Source organism: Schistocerca serialis, chromosome 2, assembly GCF_023864345.2.
Source record: "Schistocerca serialis cubense isolate TAMUIC-IGC-003099 chromosome 2, iqSchSeri2.2, whole genome shotgun sequence".
Taxonomy (NCBI): Eukaryota; Metazoa; Arthropoda; class Insecta; order Orthoptera; family Acrididae; genus Schistocerca; species Schistocerca serialis.
In genome coordinates, this window is record NC_064639.1 from 709,410,995 (window position 1) to 709,426,282 (window position 15,288).

At 41.9% G+C, this 15,288-nt stretch overlaps 1 protein-coding gene across 1 annotated transcript in view; it reads right to left on the reverse strand.

Moving 5' to 3' along the window:
- Positions 1-2,398: 2,398 nt before the first annotated feature.
- Positions 2,399-15,288, reverse strand: part of LOC126457885 (N-acylneuraminate cytidylyltransferase) — an 85,458-nt gene continuing 72,568 nt past the window's right edge. Inside the window, exon 4 of the mRNA XM_050094558.1 lies at positions 2,399-2,979. Within this exon, the coding sequence (XP_049950515.1) occupies positions 2,777-2,979 (203 nt within the window). The 3' untranslated portion in view covers positions 2,399-2,776. The remainder of the gene's footprint in view (positions 2,980-15,288) is intronic.

A 15,288-nucleotide genomic window follows, 5' to 3' on the forward strand; every position in this document is an offset into this window, starting at 1 on the left:
TATTCTTTTAAATAATTTTGAAAGTCTGGAAGCATTTATATGGACACATTGTTCAATATTATATCCCTTCCTCTGCTTCTGTCAAGCAGCATCACTACATCAAGTTTGAGTAGATCAGAAAATAGCCACTTCCATCGACTTGATACAATAATGGCCCAACTTATATACCATTAAATTGGAACAACTAGTGCTTTTTAGAGAGCACATATTTTTTTTTTCTGCCAAGACTAACCACTTACCTGATACATCATCATATAAGAACGACTGGCATTTTAAGTCAATGCCACAGCTGGTGCATGTTGTGTGTCTAAAAAGTTAAACAGTTTTTAGAAAGATTGTTGTATTTTTGTCCCTTTCTACAGCTCCATACACGCTCTGAAAATCACTGTGAAGTGCATGGCAGAGGGTACTTAGCATGGTACTGTATAGATTAAGTGAAGAATGCCTGCTTAAAGGCCTCTGTGCTGTAATTAGTCTAAGCTTGTTTTCACAGTGAAAAAAGATGAACCGAGTTCTATAACTGCACTTTCCAATTATTAATTTCCATTCTCTAACAAGAAAACCCCTTTCATTTTTAGTTTCTATCTCTCACGTTTCATCACCATTTAATGTTTTACCTGTTCTTCTATGTACACTACATGCTTTCAAATTTTATGGTTACACAGTTTATGACCAGAAGTGTCACAGTGTATTTACTGCTTGGTTTGTATTCTTCCAGTTTGAATAATCTATTTTCAGCAATGACTGGCAAAATTACCTACTTCATTTTACAAGAGTCACCCATAAGTAACATCTCCTACCTCTTTTTTATTGTTTTACAAGAAAAGTAAATGACAAACAGGATAACAACTACAACATGCACAACTAGTCACTTTTTAAGAAATTCATGTTCTTTCTCCATAATTTTTTTTCGCTTTGAAATGAGAGCAAGTACACCTGCGCAATAAAAAAATTTAGCCCTGTTTCCTCAGGCAGGTTAAAAAAAATAACCCAAATCTCACCTCCAGTCACAATTTTCACCCAAAACTCCTCACCCTCCACATTTAAGCACAGCAGCAGATTGGGCACAATTACTTTTCATGTTTATTCAGATCAATCAACATTTTTGGTAGCCAGTATGCACAAATTTTTTAGGGGTCCAGTTTTTTAATAATGGCCATGGATAACTGGCAGCCCAATTCATTTGCTTTTTGCCAGGCAGTCATCATGAATGATTTAGTTGACACTGGAGTTTTGTGAAGTCACTGCTGTCACTGGCTGCTCTGTGTTGCATCAGCCAACTGTGTATGTGCTGCAGGTTCTCTACAGTGATTAACCCATTGTCTAAAGGTGCTGACATCCACTATAGCATCTCTATTCACCTTCTCCAGCCTTTCACAAATGTGGTTGAGCATTTCTCCTTCTGCAGTAAGCATTTCAGTAACATAACACTTTCTTATATATACATCAATGTAAGCCATTTTCTAAACTTAAACAGTGTTGCCATTGGTTGATGTAGGATACTGTTACTAGGGTGAGCTGAAGAACAAGATTTGCAGAAGTGACCCAAATTCATAGCTAATACATCACCAATTAAATGAAGGCAAAAAAGAAAGAAAATAGGAGGCATTATGTTCTGATCGGCACTCATAATTAGCGAACAGAAAAATGTCACATTTTTTACTCCATCTTGCCTTTTTGATTTGTGAGTTCCTGTCTGCTTCTCCCTCTTCTAAAGCATTACTTGGTGCCCATGTACATGAATGACAATAATTGTTTCACTGTCACAGATAGGGAAATGGATTAATTCATAAACTAAAATATACTTTAATTCTATCCATTCTACTCTGTTGCTTATTATTTCATTTGTGCCAACCATTTTTGTAACTGTATTTAAAATTTGTAATGAAACTGCATTAGATATTAGTCTCATCACAATGAAGACACTGAAAATAAGTTTTCTTTCTTACTGCATGTAACCACACTGGATCTTGTATCCAATACAATTTCCATACTGAGGCCCCTCAGTTTTTAAGCCAAGAAATTTCCTGTTACAAAATATATAATTGCATGGAAAGTATTTGCATCTCGGAATTTCTTTCAAACTTTCACACTGCAAGTGTTGGCTTCATGTCTCACACTCAATGTTACTAGCACTCAGGAAGAGGAAACTAAATAAAACAAAACAATTAATTAAATATTAACTTTATTTGAAAAATATATTACACATAAAATATGTTTGTTATATGGACAGAACATCCAGGAGTAAAATACAACTTCAGGAATAGTTCCAAGTTAATAATCAGCCTACCAGGACACAAAAAATTTTAATTCAAGCATTTTTCATTCAATTTTTACTGTACACTGAATCTTTTAATGTTCAAAGGAAAACAGTTATTGAATATAATCAAACTAAGGAAATTCCAGATGAATGGTATTGAATGTAACTTAACACACCATAATCTAAAAATACTAGATACTGATTATTTAAAGAGAGTTCCTCTTAATGCAGAAGGGAAGACCATTAGACTGTCACAAAATCCACTCTATGGATGTGGAAAAGGAGGCCAGGGAAACACAGATAGTAGCCTGAATAGAGGGAAAGGGATAGGGAGGGATGGAGACAGAGAGGATGGAGTGGTAGGTGCAGACAGGAAAAATGGGGGGATGGGGGGGGGGGGGGAGATACAGAAAGAAAGTGTGCCATATCTACTCTGACTTTTTTTAATAGAATACATGTCTTGGGAAAACTAATTACATATGCAATCTTTCAAGAAAACAGTAAATAGCTCCATAATTAAAAAGGAACATGTGTCTGTGCTTTTCTGAAATATTCAAAGCAAAACTTACCAATGTCTTGATGCCAACGCAGATGATGGCTCCTTGTGGCAGCAAACACAGTATCATATTTATCATTCAACACCATTACATGAGCTTGCATTAAAAACAATGGGCTCAGAAAAGGAGACGTACACTGGACCAGTGCTATTACATCAACATCTGAAATTATGATGCAATAAATGAGTGTGTTCAGAAAAAAAGTATATTTGCATCTACATGTAAAATATTGAGTCACAAACACTACAGTAGTTCGTTCCATTATAAATATTGTGTCCACATCTCACTAGAATGTGGCAGTAAACGTTGGGTGGAAGAGAGACAATATACACAGCCTGACAAAAACTGTGAAACATCCAGAAGACACAGGTAGAATTCAATGTAATTTCATACATGTGCACATCTATCAGAGATCACTGTAACAGTGGAAAGTTCCACAGGACTGGAAGAAGGCCCAGGTCATAGCAATCTATAAAAAGGGTAGGAAATCAGATGCACATAATTACTGACCAATTTCACAGAGATCGATTGGTTGTAGAATCATGGAACATATTTTGTGTTCAGACATAATGACCATTGTAGACTCTGAGAAGCTCACCTGCAGAAACCAGCACGGTTTTAGGAAACAGCGGTCATGTGAGACACAGCTGGCCCTCTTTGTGCACGATATGCAACAGGCTCTAGATACCGGCTCCCAGGTTGATGCCATATTTCTCAACTTTTGAAAGTCGTTCGACTCAGTTCCAGACTGTCGCTTGCTCCAAAAAGTGCGTGCTTACGGTCTATCTGATGACATATGTGGTTGGATAGAGAGTTTTCTAACAGACATAGACCAGTATGTTGTCCTGAATGGGGTGACTTGAACAGAAACAAGTGTAACTTCAGGTGTGGCCCAGGGCAGCATAATAGGTCCACTGCTTTTTATGATTTACATAAACAATCTGGTTGATGGTATAGACAGTGGCATTAGACTGTTTGCCGATTATGCTGTAGTCTACAGGAAAGTAGTATCACACGAAAGTTGTGAACAAATCAATGAGGATTTGCAGAAAATAAATGCATGGTGTAATGACTGGCAGTTATCTCTCAATATTAGTAAGTAAACTTACTGCATATAACAAGGCAAAAATCCCCATTAATTTACGAGTACAAAATAAATGCCCAGTCTTTGGAAGTAGTAACACCCGTCAAGTATCTGGATGTGACTATTCGAAATGATCTCAAATGGAATGATCAGATTACACAAGTAACGGGCAAGACGAACTCTACATTGCAGTTTAATGGTAGAATCCTGAAACTATGCAGTCCTTCAGCAAAGGAAATTGCTTACAATATGTAGTTCTTAGAGTATTGTTCGTCTATATGGGACCCCTATCAGTTGGGTCTCATTCAAGAGATTGAAAAGGTCCAAAGAAGAGCAGCAAGATTCGTGACTGGTACATTTAGCCATCACGAGAGCATTACAAATCTCATAGCAAGTTTGAAGTGGGATACACTTGCAGATAGACGACGCGCTAAACTGAAGGGGCTGCTCACTAAGTTCCGAAATCCGATCTTCGTCAAGAATGTAGAGCATATATTATTACCACCAAATTTCAAATTGCGCAACGATCACCATTCACAGATAAGGGAAATTAGAGCTCGTACTGAGGCATTCAAATAGTCAGTTTTCCCTCATGCGATCCACAAGTGGAACTGTGGGAGGGAGGAAGAGGGGGGGGGGGTGGGGGTGGAAATATGACTGGCGCAAATTGTGCCCTCTGCCACACACTGCTTGGTGGCTAGCGGAGTATATATGTAGATGTAGATCATCAGTGGATATGCAAATGATTTAGAGTTGCAATTCTCTCTGAAAGATAGAACGGCCACTATAATGCACTACCGTTGTTCACGTAATATTACCAGGCCTGTTAGGCTACATAAGAGGCACGAAAAAGCTTCAAATGTTGAGCAATTGGTGAAGGACACGGAGATGCCACATATTCATGTGAGAAAGTGTTATCAGCACCTGACAAAAGTTTCAGAAGGGCCTCACTGTGGGCCTCCATTTGGCCAGATACTATATCCAGATTAGTGAGTCATTTGGATGTGAGAGTGGCCCAGTGTTGGGATGCCAGTATCTGAGAACAAGTAATGGACTCCCTGCAACATTCCATGGCATCCCACACCATTTGTTGGACATTAGCAGCAGCCAGACTGTGTGTAGGCTGCCATCAGCTCCACAATACAAACAACTAGGTTGGGATGGTGTTGTGACCAGGAAGCATGGACTCCTGATGAATGGCAAAACATTGTGTTTACTGACAAATCAATTCTGCATTACTCAAAATCACCATCATCAGTGATTATAGCTATGACCTGGAGAGAGGTCCCATTCTTCCAATGTTCTACAGAGGCTCTGTGGTTTACTCCTGTAGCCGTGATGTCTGGGAGCCATTGGGTATGACTTCAGGTCATGGCTAGTAGTTATTGATGGGACTCTGACAACACAATGATACATCACAGATATCCTGCATCCTAATGTGTTACCTCTCATACAACACGATTGTGGTGCCACTGTTCGACAGGAGAATGCTTATTCACACATGGTACATCTCTTTGTGAACTGTATCTGATATTAAGGTACTTCTGTGGCCAGCAAGATCCCCAGAATATGTTCCTCATAAATGTGTGGGACCTGCTTGGATGCCAACTCCAACCCAGTGCCAGTGTCCAGGATAGGATAGGAAGCACCATTTACAACAGTTGTGGGCCAGCTTGCCTCAGGAGAGGGTACATCTACATCTACATTTATACTCCACAAGCTACCCAACGGTGTGTGGCAGAGGGCACTTTACGTGCCACTGTCATTACCTCCCTTTTCTGTTCCAGTTGCGTATGGTTCGCGGGAAGAACGACTGTCTGAAAGCCTCAGTGCATGCTCGAATCTCTCTAATTTTACATTCGTGATTTCCTCAGGAGGTATAAGAAGGGGGAAGCAATATATTTGATACCTCATCCAGAAATGCACCCTCTCGAAACCTGGCGAGCAAGCTACACCGCGATGCAGAGTGCCTCTCTTGCAGAGTCTGCCACTTGAGTTTGCTAAACATCTCCGTAACGCTATCACTTTTACCAAATAACCCTGTGACGAAACGCGCCACTCTTCTTTGGATCTTCTCTATCTCCTCCGTCAACCCGATCTGGTACGGATCCCACACTGATGAGCAATACTCAAGTATAGGTCGAACGAGTGTTTTGTAAGCCACCTCCTTTGTTGATGGACTACATTTTCTAAGGACTCTCCCAATGAATCTCAACCTGGTACCCGCCTTACCAACAATTAATTTTATATGATCGTTCCACTTCAAATCGTTCCACATGCATACTCCCAGATATTTTACAGAAGTAACTGCTACCAGTGTTTGTTCCGGTATCATATAATAATATAATAAAGGATCCTTGTTTCTATGTATTCGCAATGCATTACATTTGTCTATGCTAAGGGTCAGTTGCCACTCCCTGCACCAAGTGCCTATCTGCTGCAGATCTTCCTGCATTTCGCTACAATTTTCTAATGCTGCAACTTCTCTGTATACTACAGCATCATCCGCGAAAAGCCGCATGGAACTTCCGACACTATCTACTAGGTCATTTATATATATGGTGAAAAGCAATGGTCCCATAACACTCCCCTGTGGCACGCCAGAGGTTACTTTAACGTCTGTAGACGTCTCTCCATTGAAACATCTTTATGACACCCTTCCCAAGTGACTCAGTGAATGCATCCAGGCTAGACAGGCTGCAAAGTCATACAGACGAGTGGGCTCATACTGCCAGGTTTTTCGTAAATTTGACTCAAATTTGTAATCACTGAGAAACATAAAACACCCTCTCAACCCATGAAATTTTATTTTGTTTTCTTCTCCCTTTCTGTGTGCTTCACTTGTTTGTCAGGCTGTGTACATCACTCCACAGTCAACAATAGCGAACTGCTGCCAGTGCAAGATGGCAGATGTACTGCTGCTGTGTATCTGACAAGAACACCAAGTAGTTGCTAGATTTTTGCAGAGCAAGGGACTGTCCACAAAGAAAGTTCATTGTGAAACATATCTCGTATATGGTGATAATTGTATTTCTCAGACAGCTTTCTTCAAATTTATACAGGAATCCAGCAAGAGAGAAGAAAAAAAATCACAAACAAGGAGAATCCTGGTTGGTATGTCAAAATTTTCCTCTGATGCCCCATTCTTAGATTGTTTTTGTGGAAGTGAATATATTATCATCTATAAGCAGCTGAATTTTTGTGAAATTTGTACAAATTGGTTTCCTTGCTTTGTCTCCAGAGCCCAAATACAGCAGAATAAGCCTATCCATGCCATAGCTCATACATACAGTGAGGCAGAAGGTTATTTCATAACATGGAATATTAAATGGATGAGCCAACAGTTCACCACTAACAATACGAGTAAAAACAAACCTCCCAAGGTGGTGTTACGTTATTGTGATTGTCTTTTTGGGTGTGCAGAGTATAATGCTGCCGAAATTCCTAACTAACAGAGATTTAAAGCTGTGTTCTATGGTATCACTTTGTGGGAGCTCCAACAGACACGGATTCCAGGTAGTATGAGCGACACATCTGAATGACAATGGTTGCATCTCAAAGAAAGACACTGGGATTTACTGCACACATTTCAGGGGGGAACACTTGGAATATTCAACGTAAAGCTCTGATTTAGTACCCAGTGACTTTCATGTTTGAGCCCCCTTAATCACCTGCAAGGGCAACAGTTTGACAATGATCACGATGAGTCTGCAGCCTGAGGGACACTCATTGGCTGTGACAGCTGCCTCAAGAACTCTGTTGTAGGCTGTCAAGGACTTGCCTAATAATGGGATACAAACAAATTTGCATTATGTTGAAAAGTAAAATAAATGTCAAGCTAGACTTCATACTGCTGATGTCACAACCCTATTTTGCTCACACTAGTGCATTCAACAAATCAATATAAAATGCAAAACACAGGATATCTTTATTTTCTATGTTCAGGTTTCTATTTCCACCACTCACAGATGGGCATGAAAAAAATTACTGCTTCTCATGCCTGTGGGTGAGAATTTTGTACAAGGACTCTATTGATAACCATAGCACATAAATTGGTTTGGTAAAGAAAGCAGAATGTTTCAAATTGTGCATGTTAAAATCGATGAAAATCTAAATTTTGGATGGATAGGGGCGAATATATTACTAAGTTAAAACTGGAATTAAGTATTTTTTCTTTGCATCATTACTTAGCCATGGAAATAAGCAAATCAACATCTTAAAATATTTTGCATATGCTGAATCTTTAGTATTTTACGGACGATCATCTTGTGATGATAACTTGCCACAAAGAATTACTGATTTAGATCTGTTCCAGACACAACTGGGGAAGGAAATCCTTGATAAGTGGGATGAGAGATATTAAGTCTGTATTCAGATCACAGAGTCCTTCAGTGCAAAAGTTCAAGCCACCTAACATCCAATGGAAAGCAAAGTGTTTTTATTCACAAAGGCGCTTTTCTTGGTAGTTTATTTCAACATTAATTATGCTTATGATAACAGTGTTAATTACTGACACTGATTATGAAAAGGTTTATGCTATTTACTGCTTCAGTTCAATCATGCAGTTATTAAAAGGGTGTCACAGTTTTGGTTCCTGTGTCATTCCATTTCACATGGAATAAAAAAATTAATTTTTTATGATTTTGTAATTTTTGGTCATTTTGTTTTATCTATCACAACAAGATAAAATCCAAAATTAAAATTGTTTTTTTAAATTTTGTTTTTGAGTTATTAATTTTTAAAGTTCTTGAAACTGTGCAATTTTTTCCACATTTCGAAACCTTAAAATGGCCATATCTCCAAAAGCATTTGATGTACAGACCTGAAATTTATACTCAGTTTATCGGAGACTTTAAAAAATACGAGTCGGTTGATCAATTTTATTAAAATGTGAAAATTTTCACAAACCAAATTTTTTTAAAAATTATGAAACTTTCAAAACTGGATTTTTTCATTAAAAAATGTATGTCAGTCACACACTATTTGTTAATGTGTGTGCCGAATTTCATGATGGTACTCCAAAGGGAACATATGGAAATAAATTTTATTTCACTGCTGTTCATATTGGCAACAGTATCTCAACTGTGTAGTTGGTTTGCAATCTGGTTCATTAAACTACTGTTAAAATGAAATTACCTAATACTTCACTTTATGATTTGAAAATTGTGATTAACTATGCCATATAACAATTGACATGAATAATGTATGGTATAGTACTCATTTCTATTTTGTGTAACCTCTAATTTACGGTAGTTGTAGTACATATTTATAGAACAACAGTGTGTGTGTGTGTGTGTGTGTGTGTGTGTGTGTGTGTGTGTGTGTGAGAGAGAATATTCACTTCTATTGTAGTAATTCATTTCAGTAGAGATGGACTGCACAGATAAAATTAGCAAAGCACTGGTGAGGGGAGAAGGGCCAGGGTGCTTTGTGTATGTGTAACTCTTTACGACACGAGTTAAAGGGATAAAAAATTGCAGGAAACTCCTAATGTCACGATTTAAAAATTCTTAGTCGCCCAATAAAATGTTGAAAGGTACATGTTGGAATACAACAAATACCAAACGCAACCCACAAAGTGGAATATTGTAGTTATCGTATTCCGACATGAGAGTTGCAACATTTTACTGGGAAATTGAGCATTCTAAAACTTGACGCTAGCACACTGGTGCCACTTTGTCACGTGGGGATGTTCACATACAATGAAAATAGTGACTTAATAAATGCACATAAAATAACTGCCAAGGTGGTTTTCTTAACTTTAGTTGTGGAAGTACAACATGATCAACTATTGACTTCAATCACGTTGTTAGAGTGGGGTAGAGCATATATGCCATCAGTCACATCTACTTGACAAATGATGAACATGCAGCACAAAAAAGGAGCTCCACAAAAAGTTTTTATAAAGCCACAGCAGTCACAGGGACACAGAGGTATCATGCATTTACACCTATGAGCAAACCCAAAGGTAAAGCAAATATTTTTTTTAATTTTAAGGATTTTGTTCATAAAATTCAAATGTAATGCATGTATCTGAACAGATTACAGGACTTGTTTCTTGTGCCTATGAAAATAAATGGTGGATGGCTTCTGTTTTATCCAGAGATGAAAAAGAAGTAAACCTTTTATTTACATATTATTGCGGACCAGCTCTCTCTTTTAACTGAGAAGAACAAATAAATTGACTGTAAAAAAATACTTTGTACTATGTAAATTAAGCCCCTCAACTGCCATTGGGAGAACATACTAACTACCAGATGATTTGTTGTTTCGGGGTGTAAAGGGACCAAAATACTAAGGTCATCATCTCCTTTTCCTCATGCAAACACGTCTCAAGGTAAAACAACTCCCAAAATTAGTTTGGGAAGGTAAAAGGGTGCAAAAGTAATGGGGAACCAAGTGGGAAGAGAAAACAAAAGAAGCGAACAAAAAAGGGGAAAATGTAAACCACAAGAAAAAGTAGAGGAAGGTATTAAAAATCATAGAGCAGATGGCCAGGGCTGGCTGATTACAGGAATAAAAAGAGATGAGCCAGCCACTCTGCAAAACACTAAAATGTCCAGCCCAAAAGACAAGGCGAAATAAACACACATGGGGAAAAGACAAACACCAACGCAAACAAAATCCAAAGAAAGAGTGACATAAAGGGAGGGTGGAGGCCTTTGAAGGAAGGGCAGATGCCCATTGCTAGATTGCATGATAAAAATCCCTCTCACCAATAAAATGTGAAACTAAATCTGTCTTTGAGGCATTGTCGCCCAACAATCTGCCGCCGAAAGGCTAAAATTGGGCAGCCCAACAAAATATGGACAACAGTCATATGGGAGTCAAAGCGACACCAAGGTGAGTCCTCGCAACAGAGGAGGTGATCATGTGTTGGCCACATATGGCCCATGCAGAGCCAGCAAAGGATAACGGAGTCCCTGTGAGTAGCTCGCATGGATGAGTGCCACACATTCGTTATCTCCTTGATAGCCCAGAGTCTATTTGGTGTAATGTGGGTGCGCCATTCAGTATCCCAGATGACGAAAACTTTGTGGTGGAAGAACGATTGCAAATCAGTCTCTGGCAGGCTAATCTCCAGAGTTGGTTTACTTGTTGCCGGTTTGGCCAGGCTATCAGCAAGTTCATTCCCCAGTACCCAACATGTCTTGGGGACCAAATGAAGGTCACTGAATGTCCACTGTTGTCAAGGGCAGACACGACTCCTAGACAGTCATTACAAAAAGGAAATTGAGGGAGGCACTGGTCAAGAGTTTGTAGGCTGCTTAAGTAGTCACTACAGATGACTAAGGACTCACTGGCAAAGGAGCAGATATGCTCAAGGGTGCAATAGATGGCTACCATATCTGCAGTGGAAACACTGCAGCCATCTGGCAAGGAGCACTGTTCACTATGTCCAATGTGAGTTTAAGCGAAGCCAACTAGACCACTGACCATTGATCCATTGGCATAGACTATTTCTGAGCCCTGGAACTCGCTGAGAAGAGAGAAAAATTGCTGGTGGAGGGCCTCAGGTGGAGCTGAGCCTTTTGGGCTTGCAATAGGTCCAGCCGAAGCCATGGCCGAGGTATGGACCATGGAGGTGTACGTAAGAGGACCCCCACGGAAAGTGGTTGAACGAAAGTGCCGAGTTCAGTAACAAGTAAAAGGACACAGATGGCAAAGGGATTCTCAGTTCTGGCCCACCATTGCGGGAGATGGATCGCCATGTTAGGGAAAAGGAGACGGTAGTTTGGATGGTTAGGCGAACTATGAATGTGGGTGCTACAATTTGTAAGCAGTGGTTGCCACTGAAGTCGCAGTGGAGTAATGCCAGCTTCCAAGAGGAGGGTGATCACTGGGCTTGTTCAGAAAGCATCTGTTGTGAGCCAAACTCCACAGTGGTTGATAGGGTCCAGCAGATGCAGTGTGGAGGGCGATGCTGAACCATACACCAAGCTCCCATAGACAATATTGGACTGTACAAGGGCTTTGTACAGATGCAGCAGTGTAGGGCGATCAGCACCCCAGTCGGTGGGGCTCAGGCTTCTAATAATATTAAGATGCTGCCAGCACTTGTCCTTAAGCTGATGAAGACAGGGGAAGCCAAGTTAAGCAGGCATCGAAAACCTGTTCCAAAAAGCAGTTAGTCTCCACTACACCACGTAGTTGGTCATCGAGGTAAAGTTCTGGATGGGGATGGACAGTATGATGAGGACAGAAGTGCATGACGCAAGTCTTTGTGGCAAAAATCTGAAAGCCATGAGTAAGGGCCCACAACTGCACCTTCCATATAGCTCCCTGCAGTCAGCGTTCAGCTACAACAATATAAGAGGAGCAGAAGGAAATACAAAAATAATCAGCATAGACGAGGGGAGATACGGAGGATCCTACTGCTAGTGCGGGACCCCTGACGGTACTTATAAAGAGGGTGACGACACTCAGGACAGAGTCCTGTGGAATCCCATTCTCTTGTGTATATGGCACACTGTGTGAAACACTGATGTGAACTCTGAAAGCGCAGAGTGACAAAAAGTTCCGTATAAAAATCTGGAGTGGGCCCCAGAGACCTGACTCAAGCAGAATAGCGAGGATGTGATATCGCCAAGTGGTATCGCAGGCCTTGGTCATGCCAAAAAATATGGCTATAAGGTGGCGTTGTCAGGAAAAGGCCTATTGAATGGCAGACTCCAGGTGGACCAAGTTGTCAATGGTGGAGCGCCCTTGGTGAAAACTGCCCTAGACTCAAGGAGCCAACAAAACCGCCGGCTCACTGTACATTCAAGCAGCTCGCACAGAATGTTGTTGAGGCTGACAGGACAATAGCTATTCCCACTGAGTGGGTCCTTACTAGGCTGGAATGATGATACTTTCCTGCCACTACAACAGGAATTCGCCATCGCTCCAGATGCGGCTGAAGATGGCAGGGAAGTGGTGCTGGTAAGCTGCTAACAGATGTTTAAGCAGTTGGGAATGGATGTGGTCTGGGTCAGGGGATGATCAGGACAGTCGGAAAGGGCACTCAGAGATTTGCACTCGCTGAGGGGAGCATTATGTGGCTCAGGGTGTGTGGAGTAAAAGATAGGTGTTGTCATTCCATCTGCTGTTTGAGGAGATTAAAGGCAGGGTGGTAATTCTCAGATGCAGAGATGCAAGCATAATGCTCAGCAAGATGCTCTGCTATTATGTCTGGGTCAGCAGATACTGCTCCATGTATAGAAATTCCAGATACACCTGCACACATCTGATAGCCATAAAGTTGTTGGAGCTAGTTCCAAACCTGGGAAGGAGAGGTTCGTACTCCAATGTTGGAGACATAGCGCTCCCAACACTCCTGCTTCTGATGTTTCACTAGAAGGTGAACCTGGACACGAAGCCGTTTGAAGGCATTGAGGTTCTCCAGGGACAGGTGACACTTATGATGTTGAAGTGCCCACCTATGGTCTCTAATGGCCGCAGCTATTTCCGGCAACTACCAAGGCACTGACTTCCAAGGGGGAGGGAGGGGGGGGGGGGGGTGTGCAACCTGAGGAACGAGGTATTGTCAATTCAGCTGCGGTAACAATGGTAGTAGTGAGGATGTGTATCACCTCATCGATGCTGCCATGCAACGAAGATTCAGTGGTGGTAATGGAGGTGAAAGCATCCCAGTCAGCCTTGGGAAGATTATATCTGTGCAAGCATTGAGATGAGGGATGCTGGGGCAGGGACAGGAAGAATGGAAAGTTGTCACTACGACACAAGTAATCATGGGCTTGGGAGAAGGCCAAGACTGCAAACAGAGATCAACGGCCGAGTATGTGCCATGTGCTACACTGAAATGTGAGGGAGCATCTGTGTTTAGGAGGCAAAGATCGAGTTGAGTCAGTAGGTTCCCGACATCTTTACCACAGCCAATCACCTTGCTTCCACCCCACAAAGGGTTATGGGTTTTAAAATCGCCCAGAAGTAGAAAAGGTAGGAGCAGTTGGGGAAGTAGTGCAGCCAATACATGGGGTGGTGCGTCACCATCTAGATGGACATAAATGTTACAGGTGGTAATTTTCTGTGTTGTCCTCACCCTGGCAGCCACAGCTTCTAAAGATGTGCGAAGGGCCACGGGTTTGCTACAGACAGAGGCACGGACAAAGATACAAACTCCACCTGATGGTCTGTCACAGACAGTATGGTTTTTTGTAGTACCCCTGATAGCCAAGGAGAGCAGGGGTCCACACTGAGGGAAACTAGGCTTCCTGCAGGACAACACAAAAATCAGGTGTAATGCTTAAGAGTTGTCTTAAATTAGCCAGGTGCGAGAAAAAACCGCTGCACTTCCACTGGAGAATGACACTTTCTGTTGTCTGGGAAGGCATGAAGGAGGCAAATTATGCATCAGCATCACTTGCCACCACTGGCTGAGTGTTGGCATCCAGCACCATTGAATTTGAGACATTGGCAAGATCTAGGTCCTCATGGGATGCCAGAATCTCCACCATTGTCCTCAGATGCAGATCTTTGATCCTTGGAGGAGTGGTGATGCGGGCACCACTGGAGGCTCCCGTTTCTTAACAGACTACTTCTTTGATCGTTTGCCCTCTTGCCACTCCTTATGGGCTTGCTGGCAGGGCTTCTCGGAAGGAGCTTCAGGGGCAGAGGAAGACTGTGAAGCCCTTCGACCGGCAGCTAGTGGATCCTTCATCCACTGGCTGGTGTCGACTGACTACAGTATGTGTGTGTGTGTGTGGGGGGGGGGGGGGGGGGACCAAAGAAGACAGAGCCCCAGGAGACCCCTTCCACACAAGAGGAGCCGGAGGAAGCTGTTGCTTCTCCAGCTGAGGAGGAGCGGACTGATGTCCCGGGCATTTGGGGGGGGGGGGGGGGGGCGCAGAAGAAGATGTGCCCCCAGCCAGCTGGAGAGGGGGGGATGAAGATGCACAGCCCTGAGGGCCCACTGGAGTAAGCTTAGATGATGGTTGTAACGGTGTCATGGATGGCGATGCTGTCATAGCGGCAGCATAGGAAGATAGCGTTCGAACAGGGTTTAACCTGCTGTATTTGAGTTTAGCTTCATGGTAAGACAGCCTATCCAGGGTCTTGTACTCCCTAATTTTCTGCTCCCCTATCCAGGGTCTTGTACTCCATAAGTTTCTGCTCCTCTTGGAGTACCGGGAAGTCCAGCAAGCACGGGGGTGGTGCTCTCCACAGTTTACACAGGTGGGAGGAGGCACACATGGAGTATTCGGATGCAGGGAACGTCCATTGTCTCTAAATGTGGTGTTTGAATTGCACTGGCAGGACATGTGCCCAAATTTCCAGCACTTAGAGCACTACATAGGGGAAGGGCCGTAAGGTTTAATGTCACATCAGTATACCATAACATTGACGAATTCAGGTAATGAGTCACACTCAAAGGCCAAGATGAAGGC